The sequence below is a fragment of the Cavia porcellus genome, unplaced genomic scaffold, assembly GCF_034190915.1.
Source record: "Cavia porcellus strain 051 isolate PalLab524CR breed Dunkin Hartley unplaced genomic scaffold, mCavPor4.1 scaffold_10, whole genome shotgun sequence".
Classification (NCBI taxonomy): domain Eukaryota; kingdom Metazoa; phylum Chordata; class Mammalia; order Rodentia; family Caviidae; genus Cavia; species Cavia porcellus.
The window spans coordinates 65,757,501-65,773,140 of record NW_026947493.1 but is presented as its reverse complement, the minus strand read 5'-3'; the positions used below and the strand labels follow the sequence as shown (position 1 = coordinate 65,773,140).

The window sequence follows — 15,640 nt, the reverse complement described above, 5'->3', positions numbered from 1 at the left end:
GGTTTGCGGGACTTAGAGGTAGAGAAAGAAGAGTACTTGTTGAGTCTAAACCTCATCAAAGAAATGTTTGGAATAATTCTTGATGCATCTGTCCTGTGTATTGAATGGTCTTTATTGTGAAGTATGATTTGGTACTGTGCAGATTAACCTTGGAGTCTTTTCATGGTGATGTCCTACTCATCTGCATCAGAACAGTTTGGGAAGTTTTCTATGGTGGTTGCTTCATTTTAATCAGCATTTTAAATTTCCCAAGTATGGATAGACCTTTCCCCAAAGTGTAGAAATCTCTGCCAACTACTTACAATATTGCTCTGAATAGCCTTCCTGGCATGGACAGTGTCAAGGAATGCACCGTGGTGAAACACCAGAGTGAAAATGAGACCTCTGGGGTCGGCTTGTAACAGTGTGAATGCTTTCCACCCACCCTTGTATTCTGAAGTTGGCTGTGAGCAAACCAAAAGAAACCTATAAAGCATCTTTTCGGTGAAAGCATTGTACATTAGCTTTGTGGCCAAAATAACCAAGGCATTTGAAAAATACCAAGGTGGTGGAACTCTGATAAAACTTTATTCTATAACTAATGCATTTTTTTCACAGAAAATTATAATTATTAAAGTATACACTGTACTTGACATTATGTCATAGTTCTTTGTATCATTTTATTTTGAAGTTGTTTTCAAACTTGCATAAAAGTTTTGAAAAACTAAAACATCCTTTTGTAGTTTTCTTCTAAATTCTCCCAGTTTACTATTTTAATATCTTCTCTCTCTTTTTAACTTCTTTCATTTTCTTTCTCTGACCAGAGAAAGATATAGTGTATACACACAAATTTCTCCCCAGCTATTTGAGAGTAATTTGAATAATGTCTCTTTATATTAAACATTTTAGAGTTTATTTCCTAAAAGCAGATATATATCTACATTACCATAATACAGTTATCAAAGCCAAGACATAAACATTGATATTCTTATGTACAGAATCTATGTACAATAGATTCCAATAATAAAGTTTAATAACACATTAATGAACATTTTTCAAGACTAGAAACCCTAACAAATATTAAACACCATATTACTTTTTCCTAGAAGTAGTGTTTTGTAAAAGCAACAGCAAATATAACATGTACATTCAGGAGTTACAGAGAATGTTTATAAAATCAGAAAAAAAAAACCCTAACATAAAGATGGTTTTAAAATTGCAGCTGAATGTTTTCTTCAGTATTTCTTTTCAAACGATCAGAAAATGTTTGCAGTTGGTAATAAATATTCAAGCACCTTGTAAATGTCCTACCAGTTCTCTTTCCTGATCTGTATATGCCTGTGGGATTAGAATAGGAATGCATAATTTAAATATAAATTGCCTGATTTGCATATACAATTAGTCATGCTACAGCTTTGATCGTAAGCAAAAATTATTGTCCTGTATTACCACTTAGATAGAATTTTAATTCACCTTGAATATTCAAACTAAATTAGACCCTGGCTGTATAGTTAGAAGGGCAGTGCTTCCCTGGTGCCCCTCATTGTTTATGATAGGGTAATAAAGGCATCTTTGGCCCCCTGGCTCTGTAAGCTCAGTCTGCAATACCTTGATTCAATTCAGACTTTAAACGCATACCTGGAAGCAGCCAACACAAGCTTAGCATTTTTAGTTAATATTGCCAGTCTGGATCATTTCCTTATTTTTTTTTCCCCCATTGGTAAAATCTAGCAGACAGAATTTACAAGCAAATGTTCAGGAATAATGCTCCTGAAGTGATCGGCCACAAAAGTCATGACTGTGAATTACTTGTACAGAATTGCTGACAACCCCAAAGTAGACTATGTATAGATGTGGGAAACAAACCATAGGAATTTAAGAAAATGTAGGACTCCTTGCATCTTTTACATTTTTAATCTACAGTAAAACACTTTTATTAGGAATCTATGTTTTTAATTAAACAGAACATTTAATTAAGGTGCTTTTTAAGTGGGTGAAACAATTAAGTGCAAACACTTGAATGAAACATGTCATAATTAGTTTTAATAGAGTGTTAATTGGTACTAGGTTTGCCAAGTTAATAATTACTGCTTATTAAATTTTCAATTAATCATTGTCATTTTGCTTTGAATAAAGATGAAAATTAGATAAACTAATTCAGGGGGAGGATATTTTCCCATGTTAATTAGAACAGTTAATTTTTTAAAATGGAAATTACTTGTTTTAGTTGTCAATCTTATGTTGTACATTAGTTGAATCTTTGCACTCTTACTGGAGCCAAAAATAAGAGTTCATCAAACACCTTGCAGATTTGCAGTCGGGGCTGGCTGTGTTGGCTGGTAGCAGATGCTGTCTGTCCAGGGCAACAGTTGGTTATTCAGAACCCTTGTATACATTTGACGAGGTCGAAAGACAACAGCTTAAACTTAGATATTAGAGTATATTAAAAGGCAGTCATATAGTGTATTAAACTATGTATCTGTATTACTCAAAAAGTGACTTCAGAAAATGTAAAACCAGACCATCTATTTCATTATCAATTTTGTTTTTTTAAGACAGGGTCTCACTATGCCGTTCAGGCTGGTCTCAAACTTGCAGTGAGCCTTCTGCCCCAGCCTCCTGAGTGCTGGAATGACAGGCATGCGCCACCACACTTGGCTTATCAATTTTATTTTAAAAGTTTGTGTTAATTGCTGAGGTCTCCTTTAACTCTTATGCTGCTTTTTTTTTTTTCCACCATAAAATAATGGTTTTCTCTCATGTCTTTGTTCATATAGAATGTGCCCCTTCCTGTTTGCTGAATGCTTTCCCTAAAAACTTCCTGGATTCATGTTAACAGTGTTGGAGGGCCTCCTCTTCATGTGTCTGAGTGGCCTGGACAGGTGTCTTGTGGATAATTAAAAGTGGTCTCAGAATCAGGCCTATGGGCACTAGCTTGGTAGGAAAGCGGTGGACTGATACTACATACACTTTAAGTGTGTTTCCAGAAGCAAGTTAAAGCAAAATGCTAACCCCAATTCTCACGCTTTGCTTCCCTAAGTGAATGTCAAAGATTGCTAGTTTTTCCAGACAGCCAGAGCTGCACAGTAATTTGGGTGAGAGCTTTGCCTGCTCTGTAAGTTCTCTTCAAGGTGACCAGTGTCCAGGGCTGGCACTCATGTGGCTGATCTTGGTCTGTTCTGCCCTGTCTGACCCTTCCACAGAGGAGGCCGTGAACGAAGTGAAGCGCCAGGCGATGACTGAGCTGCAGAAGGCGGTGTCCGAGGCAGAGCGGAAAGCCCACGACATGATCACGACGGAGCGCGCCAAGATGGAGCGCACGGTGGCCGAGGCCAAGCGGCAGGCGGCGGAGGATGCGCTGGCCGTCATCAATCAGCAGGAGGACTCGAGCGAGGTGAGGTGGGGGCTCCCCAGGGCAGAGGGTGGTTTCCACCGCCAGAGCGCTCTTTTGATTTCAGGAGGTGACAGATCACAGCAGATAGTAGATTTTAAAGCTTTGGGGGGAAAATGTAGACCACTTTGGAGAAGTGGAGGCACTTGTGGAAATTGTTTTCTTTATTAGAAACCTAAAAAAAAAAAAATTAAAAAGGTTTTTAATGTATTTGAAAATAGATTAATGTGACATTCTTGTAACTTTCTAGCACTATTTAAAGACTCACAGTTTGGCTCCGTGTGTCACACGCAGGCACACAGGATTTTCTTCTAACAGAAGTGTTCGAATAGATTGTGGTCCCCAAAGACATATGGCATCCTGGGATCAGATTCACTTCTTTAGCTATTGATCTCAGAGTCCAACTGTAAAAACATGTTTTTACATCAACTAAATGTTGGTAAAAGATTTTGTATGCCTTCTGTATTTCCACATTATTTTTCATAACTATAAGATTGTCCTTACATCACTTTGCTGTCAGAAATAATATTATTTAGTAGTATTCTAGTATATTAATTCCACATACATACACATGCACTCACAAATAGCCCAAATGACTCAAGGATCTGGGAGGTAAATAACTAACATATAACACAACACAATTTTTAAAAATGTCCTATAAAATCAGGGCATCATAGATCTGCTCCATTCTAATTAATACAGCATCACAATCATCAACTCTCAAGAAACTTTAGCTAAAAGGCTACAATTAGCTAGTCTCACAGAGCTGAACTCAAAGGCCTGAACTGATAAATCAATGGTCTACTATAATACATATCTATAATTTGTGAGGGAGAGTCAGAATTTAATTTGAACCAGGCTTTTCTGTAGATGAAAGACGCTGCGGGAATCACTCAATGCCCAGAGTTTCTATTTAATGTGTAGCAGATGAATAACAAGGGGACAAAAGGAATTGATTTTCAACGTTTGAAAGTTTCTCAGGAAGAGAGGGACAAAGGGAAGTTTATCTACCCTTTAACTGCTGACTTTTCCATTGTCGACCTAAACTAGACAGAAATTCAATTTTATTGGCATTTAGCAGCTGAGATATATAAGGACTTTGTGCATTTTTTTCAGAAAAAAATTTTATTAGCATCTTTTGAAGAGAACTTTTGTACACGTTAGTAACGTTGTGAGTCACACTTATCATCTTGCAAAACAGAGCTGGCTCACAAATGTCTTAGGACCATGTATATGTTAAGAATATTCTATAGGTGCCTGAATTGTAAAAGGTTGAGGAAGAAACTTAATTAACAATTCTTAGCCTGGTGTGGGTGGTGCATGACTATAATCCCAGCACTCGGGAGACTGAGGGAGGAGGATCATTGCAAGTTCAAGACCAGCCTGGGCTACAAAGTGAGCTCAAGGCCAGCCTAAGCTGCATAGCAAGATCCCGACTCAAGACCAAAAAAAAAAAAAAAAAGTAACAAATCTTTGTGTTTGGACAATGACGTAGTGTATGCTTTTGATATCTGCTGTATAAGCTTTGTGTCTTTATTATAAAATCTACCCAGGAAAATACACGATGTTAACGTGGCTTTTTAGTATTATCTACATATAGTCTATAGGGTTGAGCTCAAGTCTGCAAAGCTTGCTGGCCCCTCTAGGCAGCCAGAAGAGCTCTAGCTTCCCGGGATGAGCAGAGCACCCTGTTCCAACTCCACTATGGTTAGTGTCCAGGCTGGGGACCCTGTCAGGTTAGGACCCTGTGGCCCAGCTATCTGTCAGGATGGTTTGGTAATTCTCAGAATTTTCACCTACGATGTGACACTCAGAAATTTCTTGATAGTTAACTATTTGACCCCATATAAGGCCCACATAAATGTACTTTAAACATTTAAAACTTTTCATTTGCTTGTGGGGGAAAAAGAGTAAAGGTCTGGCTATGATAGTAACAATATATCTACATTGCCATTAAATTAAATGGCTATTGATTTTCAAAGTATGTTAGAAATTAATGGACCCTCTTTTTGTGAACTGCCCAGGGAAGTGGTTCTATGATACATACACCTTTAAATTAGACACATATATTTATTTGTTTACACTCTCAACAAACGTTTGAGCTTTTATTATGTATCAGGGACAGTTCCTGCCCTGAGAGGGTGCAACAGTGACTGCTTGTGTTAGCTATAATTCACTGAGTCCAATAACTAAATTATACGGGTCACGAAAAGTTTAACGCAAAGGCCTCTCATACTTGAGGATGACCAGGACTGGTCAGCCACTCTGCTCCACCCCTCCTCACCCCTTCCTACCTTTTGCTGCTTTCTCGGGAAGTGGGCATGCTTCAGTCATGTGGGAAAGAGGCGAGACAGGGAGAGAAGCTTTGGAAGCAGGTGACCCCGTGGTAGTGAGTGTGGGGCAGAGATCAGCCCTGAGTGTAGTGAGAGTGGGGGCATCTCTTCCACAAGAGAGGTGGGGAGGAAGATGGCTGGGTGAGTGTGGTCGGTGGGGGTACCAGGTGTGGGGTTAAATGGATGTAGTCTGGTTACCTACGAGATGGAATGGGAGGACATGACAGGTGACTCGCTGTCAGGAAAACAAGTCATGGCCTTTCAGTGGACCTACTGGGCTTGGAATTCTTACATCAGGTGATGTCACTTGAACCACTTTCAGAAACTTGCTGGCTTTGATTCATCCCAGATATGTGTAGGGGTGGCAGGAAAGGTGACCTTTGTTTACTTTCTGTGTGTGTGTGTGTGTGTTTGTAAACATAAGTCACACGGTCTCAACGGTTACTGAATGGTCACATCGTGCAGAGTGGCAGAGGAGTCCAATACCGTGGCTCAGAAGACTGGAGTGAAATGGTCCCCACTCAGTTATCATTTCAGGTTATTTATTTACTCTTGTCAGACTCTGCTTCTTAAGAAAATGTGTTATTCGCTTATCTTACAGAGCTGTTGAAAATATTATTTTTACATCAGTATTTTCCTTTATAGTCTCAAGAGCTAAAATTCATGACATTATCCACTCATGTTTCCCATGGCACTTCTTCCTGGCCTATACCGTACTAAACTTTCATGGCTGGGACCACAGTTCTTTCCCTTTTTCCTTCTCTTTGCTTTTAGCCACCTCCTACTATAAAAAATCTGTCTCCTTCTGATGTGTATAACCTATATAATCAAAGTCTATAAAATGCATGTGGATCATGCACACAAATTACTGTATCTCTGCCCTTTTCAGGGACTTGTAGGTGGAACCTGAGCTTCATAATCCAAATACTTGAGTTGCAGGCCTGCAGAGCACTGCGTTTCTTCTGCGTTTGTGTTAAATGCAAGAATCTGAAACTGTCTGTCTGTACTTCCTCACTGAGCCTTCTTCCTCCTTTCACATGTAAAATGGAACTGGTTAGTAAAACCAGAGATTCTCAAAAGTTGACAGTAGAAGATCCAAAAGATCTTAAATGAGGACAGCAGAGTTGAAAACATTTTAGGAGACCAGCAAGGAGAAAACACAGAAGCAGGAAGGAATAATGCATGGATATTATTTGGACAGGGGTGGAGCACCCTATAATGTGTTAACCAAACTTGGACCCTTTGCATAGTGACATGGTGCTTTTGCTAGGACAGGCCCCTCCTTGAACCAGGCTGTCCTAGGCAGTGACAACCCCATGGTCAGCAGAGTGACTGAGTGATCCTCAGTCACTTGAGTTGTTCTACCAGAGATGAAATGAGATAGCCCTACAATGTGACTGTGTAGCCCTGTGCCAAGTGTAGATCAAAATTCCTTTCTGTTCAGTAGTTCATTTTCTTCCCATGTTGTTCCTCTCAGAGTAGAGTTGTTTTCTTCATTTTGCAGGTAAGAATGCTGGATTGGAGAGGGGCTCAGTCACTTGCTCAGCATCTCACACACACTATGTGTGAGTGGATCCTAAACCTGGATTACCTGGCTCTCAACCACCTTCTCAATAGCCACATGGCAGTGGTGGAATTTTCTTTCCCTGACTGTGTCCTGGGGTATTTGTTTCTTCGCTAGACTTTTCTTCATTCATTTCTACTTAGTTCCTTAACTTTGAGTTTATAGACTAATAATTATTATCACTAACAGAATAACACTTGGGACACATCCTAGTCAATATGGTACTTTATTTTTTTATACATTTCACTGAGAATGTAATACTATCATTAGTGTAAATCAGAAGATACTAATAGAATCTAGTCATCTTGAACTGCTAATTTTTTTTTCAATTTACATTTTCATTTCCTAACTGTGCATGGCAGTTTTTTCCCAGTGAACATTGTCAGATTACAGCAGTTTGCAGTGTAATATCTACAACTCCTCTTAGAAGTCTGTTTGTCCTAACTTGGATGATTGAACCAAGTCACTAGCAGGAAGCATGAAAATTGATTAATAATTGTACTGTTCTCTAGTTAATGCTGTGCTTAAGGCACCAAAATGTTCCTCCCTACATGAAAACAGCCTTCACAGGTACAGAACTGCATAGGTAGCTCAGGATGGGCATTTCTGTGGCAGAGAACAGAAACACTGATCAGACCTTTACACTTTGTATTTTGAAAGCCCGCTGAATCCTGATGGTGTGAGCAGATCATGTTCTCCTTTGCTCCTTCCCGAATCTACTGGTACCACCCCCAGTAGTGTGTCTGCAGTGTGGCCTAAACGCAGGTGTCATCTGTATAAGTGTGGCTGTCACATAGGGAACTCAGTGTGGTCCTGGTAAAGCACTCATAGAACAGCCAAATCCTGAAACATGAGCTAGGATACTGTTTCAGTAAGGTGTTTGTTAAATTTATTGAAAAACCAGCTCTCCTCTCCCTTCACCTATTGGTATGCACTGGGTGTTCCGGTTTTGATCTGAAAGGTCTCATGTTTGGAACTGAATCCTGGTCAGATGGGGTGTGTCATGGAGCAGGGGTGACCTGGAAGGCTCCATTCTGTCCTTGGTTCCTCCTTTCTCTCTCTGCTTCCACTTTCTGGCTGCCATGGAGTGAGCAGCTTTCCTTCACCAGGCCCCTTTTCCCTTGGAGCCAGCTAGCTGTGTACTGAACACAGTGGCTATTATGAGCCTGATAGACCTCTCCTCTTTTAGGTTGTGGTTGTTGGATATTTTGTCCTAATAATGAGAAGACTAGCACAGGAATTGGAACCAGGAAAGGGGTTGCTGCTGTCACTGTACCTGATTATGTGGTTCAGAAGCTTTTGGAATTGTTTTGTACGGGGAGTTTGGAAAGGTTTGGAGATGCTGGCTAGAGAATAAAGTATTTTGTTGTTGTTGTTGCGCTTATTAAAAGCCCAGTCCTTGGCATGCACTAAGGTTAATTGTTTTACTCCTTGGGTTTTCCTGGCATAATTGGCAGAACACTGGGCTTGGGATGACTTTGAGTTGCTTACCTTTTGGAGCTTTGATATTCTCATTTGCAAGGCCACTGTGATATTTGCAGTGAAGATGGCTAAGAGATACATATTAGATAATTAGAAATATTTTATTAAAAAAGTTCCCTCACAGGGCAGTCTTGATGGCACATGCCTGTAATCCCAGCACTCAGGAGGCTGAGGCAAGGGGATTGCTGTGAGTTTGAGACTGTTTTAGGCTACAGAGTGAATTCAAAAAGCCAGAACTACATTGAGAGAACCTGTCTCCCCCCTCAAAAAAAAAGTTTCCTAGGGTATGCACACACGTTTGTGGGTGTCCGTGTGTCTGTGTTTCTGTCTGTGTCTTGTGAGAGTGGGAAGGACAGAGGAAGAAGGAAAGCCAGTTAAAGTATTCTATGATTCTGGCAGGAAAAGGCAGCAAGGAAATCTGAGTAGTGAGCATGAGACAGGAAAGGATGATGACTGAGGAAATGATTCAACATGAAGTGGTTGCGGGGACTAAAGAGTCGGAGTTAGCAGTAGAATGTCTAGGGCCTAAGTGTTGCCAGTGACTCAGAGGATGGCATCAGAGTTGAGGAGTATTCCATTAGAAGCACTTCCTGTTGCAGGACCGCCCAGGGCAGCTGCCTGGAATCAGCATGCAGCTGAGGAAGGAGGTGGGCACGGAAAAAGGGGTTAAAGAGTGTTTGGTTCATACTCATAGTTAATACCAGACATGATAGAGGACAGCATAGGAAGGAGGCAGTTCTTTGTTATTTTCTCCCTTGATGAACACTTAGAGGAAAATGAACAAAAGGAAAACGAAGTATAAGAAAAAGGAGTTTTAAGTCCTGGAGATGAAAATTAGGGAATTTCAACAAGGGCCACTTTAAAGGAGGAATTGGGAAATGGTCAGTAGCAGCGAATCTTCGGAGAGTATGAAGGCTGTTTGGATGAAAGCAAACCAGCCAATAATGAAGCATAAGGGTAAGCAAGCTGGTGTTCTCTCCCTGCTGCTCAGTGCTCAGGGCTGAAGGCTGGACTCAGACCACGAGCTGATTGCAGAGGGAGTCAGGTGCAGCGTCTGTAGCAGGGTCTGTATCTACACCTGCTTTCTTCTAACCCGTGCCAAAAGGAGGAGGTGGCGACATTTCTCACCGCCTATTGGGGAATCCTCTGACCCCAGGCACCATGCTTAGCACTGACATAAACCTGAATTCTCTTGTTATTTCTGTACTTTATGTGCTGTTGCTTCAGGGGACTCAATATCTTGCCTGTTTCTGAAGCCGCTAAGTGATAAAGAAAAGAAACACAGGTCAGCGTAACTCCAAAGTCCATGCCATTTTAATTTTTATCAGGATACTTTGTCTTTGGTACTTCCAATTTCCTGGCCCAACCTTTGTCCACCGTTAGGAATTCCAAGTGCTCTTCAGACCTATTCTGCCTCAATGAAACCTAAGGAAATATCTGAAATATGTGTGGCATTTTGGAGAGACTATTTGGTTTGATACCTGAGGGAATCAAATCGTGGCTTATCTTTGTGATTTGGGGCGTTTTACTGAAAAACGTTGTTTATTTTGAGGTTCTCTGTTTCCTGAGCTGTGAAATGTTCATAAAAGTGTTTTGAACAGTCTTAGTGCAATGCAAGTATAAAATGTTCTGATCACAGTGTGAATTGAAGTCAGTGTGCTGCCTTCTCTAGAATTCTTCACATGTTAGGAGCTTTAATTATAATTGCTTTAGTTAAACATATTGAACATCGCTTTGGTGTAAAGAACTACAGAAACTTACAGTTAAACCAAGAGAAAATCTTTTGCCTCTTAGAAAAAGAAATATCAACAGTAAGGAACAGAAGGGATCTATCTGGCCAGTGAGGATAGAGTGACCGTTCTCTGTGTATCTAAAAAGAGAGAGGAAAGCATTTTTGTATTGGAGGCAAAGGATAAAGAGAATTTCTGATGGAAAACAGTGTCAGAAGTCTTTGATGTGTGGTTTTGGCGTCTGAAAGTTCCCTCCATCATCTCTTTGTCCTTATATAGCCTTGTGTTTGGAGTATTTAGCAGAGGGGAAGTTTGTGTTCAGCCTCAGATTCTTCATCTGAGTCACAGCCCAATTTTGGTCACTTGAGCTCTCATTTTTCAAATAAGGAAGAAAATATTCCTTATGCTATAAAGGAAATAATATCACAAATAATTGAAGACTATACAGCACGTTGGCTTTTCGAATGAAATGTGTTATGAAATAATAATTGTGAATTTCCTCCACTCTTATGGCACTTTCAGTCAATAGTATCATTTCTAAACAGCCTAAAAGCCATATGCAATTATTTAAAATTAAAAAGCTAATAAATAAAACAGCTCTTAAGTACTCCTAGGCTGAATGTAAAAGAAAACACTCCTTAAAAAATAAAGTTAGGTTAAGCCACTGCCCCATCTTTATGGACACATCCTGAGGTGTTAGACATAATTTGCAATTTCCACCTTCGTGAATAGCAGAAGAGTTAGAAATGTAGAAGGATCCAATCTGGAGTTCTTAGAGAATCCTGTGCCTGGCTCTGTCCACGTAGCTGGTACTACGATACTCAGGCTGGGGCATCAGCAACACAGGTATGGACAAGCCAGTAAGAAATTCAGTGGGGTCGTCTAAGGCATTGTTTTTTGTCTAGGAATTGCTTTTTGTCTTCTAATTAGCTGTTGAAAAGGAACGTGCACTTTAGAGTTCTCTGCTAGTTGAGCAGGCACTAAAGCTCCTAACACATTCATTGCAGTGCAATGTTAAGAGCAATAAAATTATGCAGGTTTTTCTTACTCTTTTCTACCAGATCATTTAAATTGCTCTTTGCTGTACCTTCCTACACTGAAGGTTGTTGTTTTGGCCCCAGTGGTAGGTGGTAAATAAATAGAATTGAACAGCTTCAGAATGGAACTAGAGGTAAAGCTATCCAAAGTCCTTAAATCCTGGATCAGAACCAGGCAGTGCTAGGCAAGAAGCCTCAATTCCCAGCAGCTTCCCAATCTAAAACATCTGTTTCTGCATTTGGCAAAATTCCACTTTTTTTTACTTGTAAAATTGTTCCCATCTTTGAAAACACTTTAAAAAATAAAGAAGTCCCCATTCTGTCTCCTTTTTCCACCCCCCAACACATGCATTTGTAATTACCTGGTTTAGTCTGTGTGTTTAATCAGTTTAAATTGAGAATGCTGTGTACATCTGATTTCAATCTGAAGGGGCCATTGAGTATTGGGCAGTTACCACCCTTGTGTCTGCCAAAATGTGCCTCTGCCAAAAAACGGATAGGACTCACACCCCAGGGTATTTCCTAAAGAAGCCACTTGACTCAGATTAGATGTTTAATTTCCTTAAAATATTGTTTTGGATTTGGGTCTCTGTTCTCTAATTGGGATTTTCTGATGTAATTTAGGAATATCGCTTATTTGCTGAGTTTGTTCCAGGATCCAGCTGGCAGTCTTCTAAACACTAAGCCTCACGGAAGTAACTTCACTCCAAGCCCTGAGTATCATACCTCACTTCTTTGAAGGGTGGGCCAGGCCTGTGTTTATTCATGTCTTTGTGGGGCCCATCGTCCATGCAATGCAGTGAGATTAATTTTGAGGGAGGAGGGCATTAATTTTGAGGGGTAATGGTAATGAGGCCTCTGATTAGAGGTTCACCTCTTTTGAGATATTTTCCTAATTGTAGTAGAAAAAAATACTTTGTTCTAAGTTCTAGTACTGACTATTTATTTTGGCTTCATTTTTTTTTTTTTTTTTTTTTTTTTTGACTGACAAACAGCCAAGTTGTGTCTAGATCTCTTTAGCTAACTTCGCGTAAAATGCCTCCCATTGGCCAGAGTTTGAGATCATAAGTTTATTTTTTTCTCCCTGGGTCATAATTTTTGAATAGCAAAGAATGAGGGATATAGATTTAAGCTCTTTCTAAAAGTTTTAAACCAGAGTTCTTAGTCTTCTGGCGTTTGAAAGCCTCTAAGAACCTTTTTATTTGTTGTAGTATGACCACTAGGAAGCCCCTCAGGCATTTCGCACAGTAGCTGTGTCTTGGGGTGATGGACCAGCCCCCCACATGAGCCCATCTTGGGCTACTCAACCAGGGTGCTGAAAGCAGAACAGATGAAGGGAACACAGTGAGGACACTTGCAGTAATTATCTATGACAGGCTTTAAAAGACATCTATTTTAATTGTGATATAACCACACACTGTCAGCTGGTTAGGGTTACTAGATTGTAGTGAGGAATTTGTTTTGCAAGAAAATAGTCAAAACCAATGAACACAAAGAATAAAAAAGCATGGCACAAAGCTAAGATCACTGGATGTTGCATTTAACAGTGGAATTGGTTTCGCCCTGGGAGCAAGGAGCACTTAACCGCGTAAATGAACATTTAAACTCAGTTTTCTGTGGTTTAGGCTCCTCCTAAAGGCCCTTGAGGCTACTGTCACAATTAGGCTTCTACCCGTTGCTCCTGCCTCCCTAGGGCCATCCCACACAGGTGTTCTGTCTGTAGGACTGCTCTGCTCTGATTCACGAGTTGTTCATCTTAAAGTTTAAGAAGCTAGGCAGCTGACCTGCCAGGGTGTGAGATTAGTCTCCTGCCTCTGCATGTGCCTCCATTCCCTCTGCTCTTCTGACTTTCCTGGGTTGCAAAGCAGCTACATCAGCGCTTTTTTCTTGGGCTACTGCAGCCAGCATGATGAAAACAAAACGGAAGTAGGGAACGCAGTGTGGTCACTCGCCTGCAAACACAATCGTTATTTACTCAGGTTTGGAATTTCTCATTTTTCAAAGCCGATGCAGACATCATCTGACTTAATCCTTTCACAAATACAGTATTTACGGAGCACCTACTATCTATCTGGCACTGGTGCTTAAAGTATATCACAGTAAAATAAGTTCAAGGCTCCTGCCCTCCAGGTTCCTGAGGTAAAGAGGGTTGTTTTAAGACTTCCTGGGGTTTGGTTGTCAGATACACTAAGTGTGGTGGGAAGAACCGAACGCACCAGGCGCTTACAAGCGCCCTGCCTGTGCCTATCTAGCCTTCCTCAGAAGGAGCAGGGAATAAAATGTTTCATCTGCTCCATCATATTTATTCTAATTCTAATGCAGCATGTGATAACTCCCTTTTGATTCTTGTTACAAGGAAGAAACTTCTGAACATTGTGATACTGGTATTAGAAAGAGGAAATATATTATTAGGTAGTAAAAGTGAATGGAGAATTTGGATTCAAAAATGGCCAAAACTAGAAAGAAAGGCTTTGATAGTAAAACTTGATAGAGTCTTTGAGTACTTTGTTCAGTGTCATAATGGTGGTTGATGGAGGAACTGGGACAATAATTAATGCCAGACCCTGCCTCTCACATACTCACTGTGTATATTGATGCACATACACCGGACTATGCGTTCTGACCATTAGTTCTAAAAATAAGGACACAGTGGCACCTAAGCCTGTTTATCAGACTTTTGCCTTGACAGTACGTTCACCTGGGATCTCTCTCTCTCTTTCTCTCTCCTTCAGAGTTGCTGGAATTGTGGCCGTAAAGCAAGTGAGACCTGCAGTGGGTGTAACACAGCACGATATTGTGGCTCCTTTTGCCAGCACAAAGACTGGGAGAAGCACCACCACATCTGTGGACAGACCCTGCAGGCACCGCAGCAGGGAGACACACCCGCCGTCAGCTCCTCCGTCACACCCAGCAGCGGGGCGGGGAGCCCAATGGACACACCACCAGCAGCCACTCCGAGGTCAACCACCCCGGGGACCCCTTCCACCATAGAGACAACCCCTCGCTAGAAGCGAACTCAGAACTGTTGGAGGAAAGACAACGCAACCAATATGAAACCAGTTCCTCATCCTCAGATGCTCAAAGTCATGTTTCTGTTTGTTTGTTTATATATGAACTATCCTATTTCAGTACTTCAGCAAGAGCAAACCTGACTGTATCTTGAGGCGGTAGTAAGACGCAGAGGGCCAGTAACGGGTCGTAATGACTTATTATGGATAACAAAGATATCTTTTCTTTAGAGAACTGAAAAGAGAGCAGAGAATATAACATGAAATGCTAGATTTGACCTCCTCCCTGTTATTTTCAAGTAGCTGGGATTTTAAACTAGATGACCTCATTAACCGATGCTTTACCAAACAGCAAACCAAGAGATTGCTAATTGCTGTTGAAAGCAAAAATGCTAATATTAAAAGTCACAATGTTCTTTATATACAATAATGAAAAAAAAAAAAAAAAGAGGAAACCCCTCAAGGGCATGAGCATTGGATACAGCAGTAGACATTTTAACCAGAAGATGAATGGCGTCCGTGGGTTGCTAACTGAACTTTGAAGACCTGCTACAGAACGCACAGATGCGCAGCAGATTGGAAGGAGACACAGATGTTCAGTTTTTTTTCCTGTTTCTGAAAGGAAATTATAATATCCAGGTCAACAGAATGGAAAATGAAAGATGATTTGCAGTGGGATGTATGAATACAGCAAGAAAAAAATGCCATAATACAAAGGCTCCTTTTTTATATAAATATATATATATATATATATATATATATATATATATATAATACATGCACATACACACACAGAAGTAAGAGACTCAGCCTGCAGTTAATTAGCATTCTGGCAGCTTCAACATCAGCCAGCTGCCCTGCATAACCCTTCAACGTTTCTTCACTTTTGCAAGGTTCCACAGAGTAAGACATTGGGTCTATTCCAGCTCATTCATTTTATATTGAAAAAAATAATTTTAAAAAATAATGGTGGCTCCAGCTTCAGCCCCTTTCCAAAATTTTTTCAACCCCACCCTGTTTGGATTTTTAATTAAAAACTAGTAGTTCTCTTGGTGTGAAAACACTTCTGTCCTGTGAGGTTTCCCAATGGTGTTTTTCTTGTAAATGTGTTGGACA

The 15,640-nt window shown here is 40.4% G+C and overlaps 1 protein-coding gene across 1 annotated transcript in view; it reads left to right on the top strand.

Moving 5' to 3' along the window:
- The window catches only part of Runx1t1 (RUNX1 partner transcriptional co-repressor 1), a 130,875-nt gene that overhangs the window by 111,136 nt on the left and 4,099 nt on the right, over positions 1-15,640 (top strand). Inside the window, 2 exon segments of the mRNA XM_063257548.1 lie at positions 3,183-3,373; positions 14,249-15,640. The exon segment at positions 14,249-15,640 is cut by the window's right edge and continues 4,099 nt beyond it. Coding sequence (XP_063113618.1) covers positions 3,183-3,373; positions 14,249-14,524 — 467 coding nt within the window. The 3' untranslated portion in view covers positions 14,525-15,640.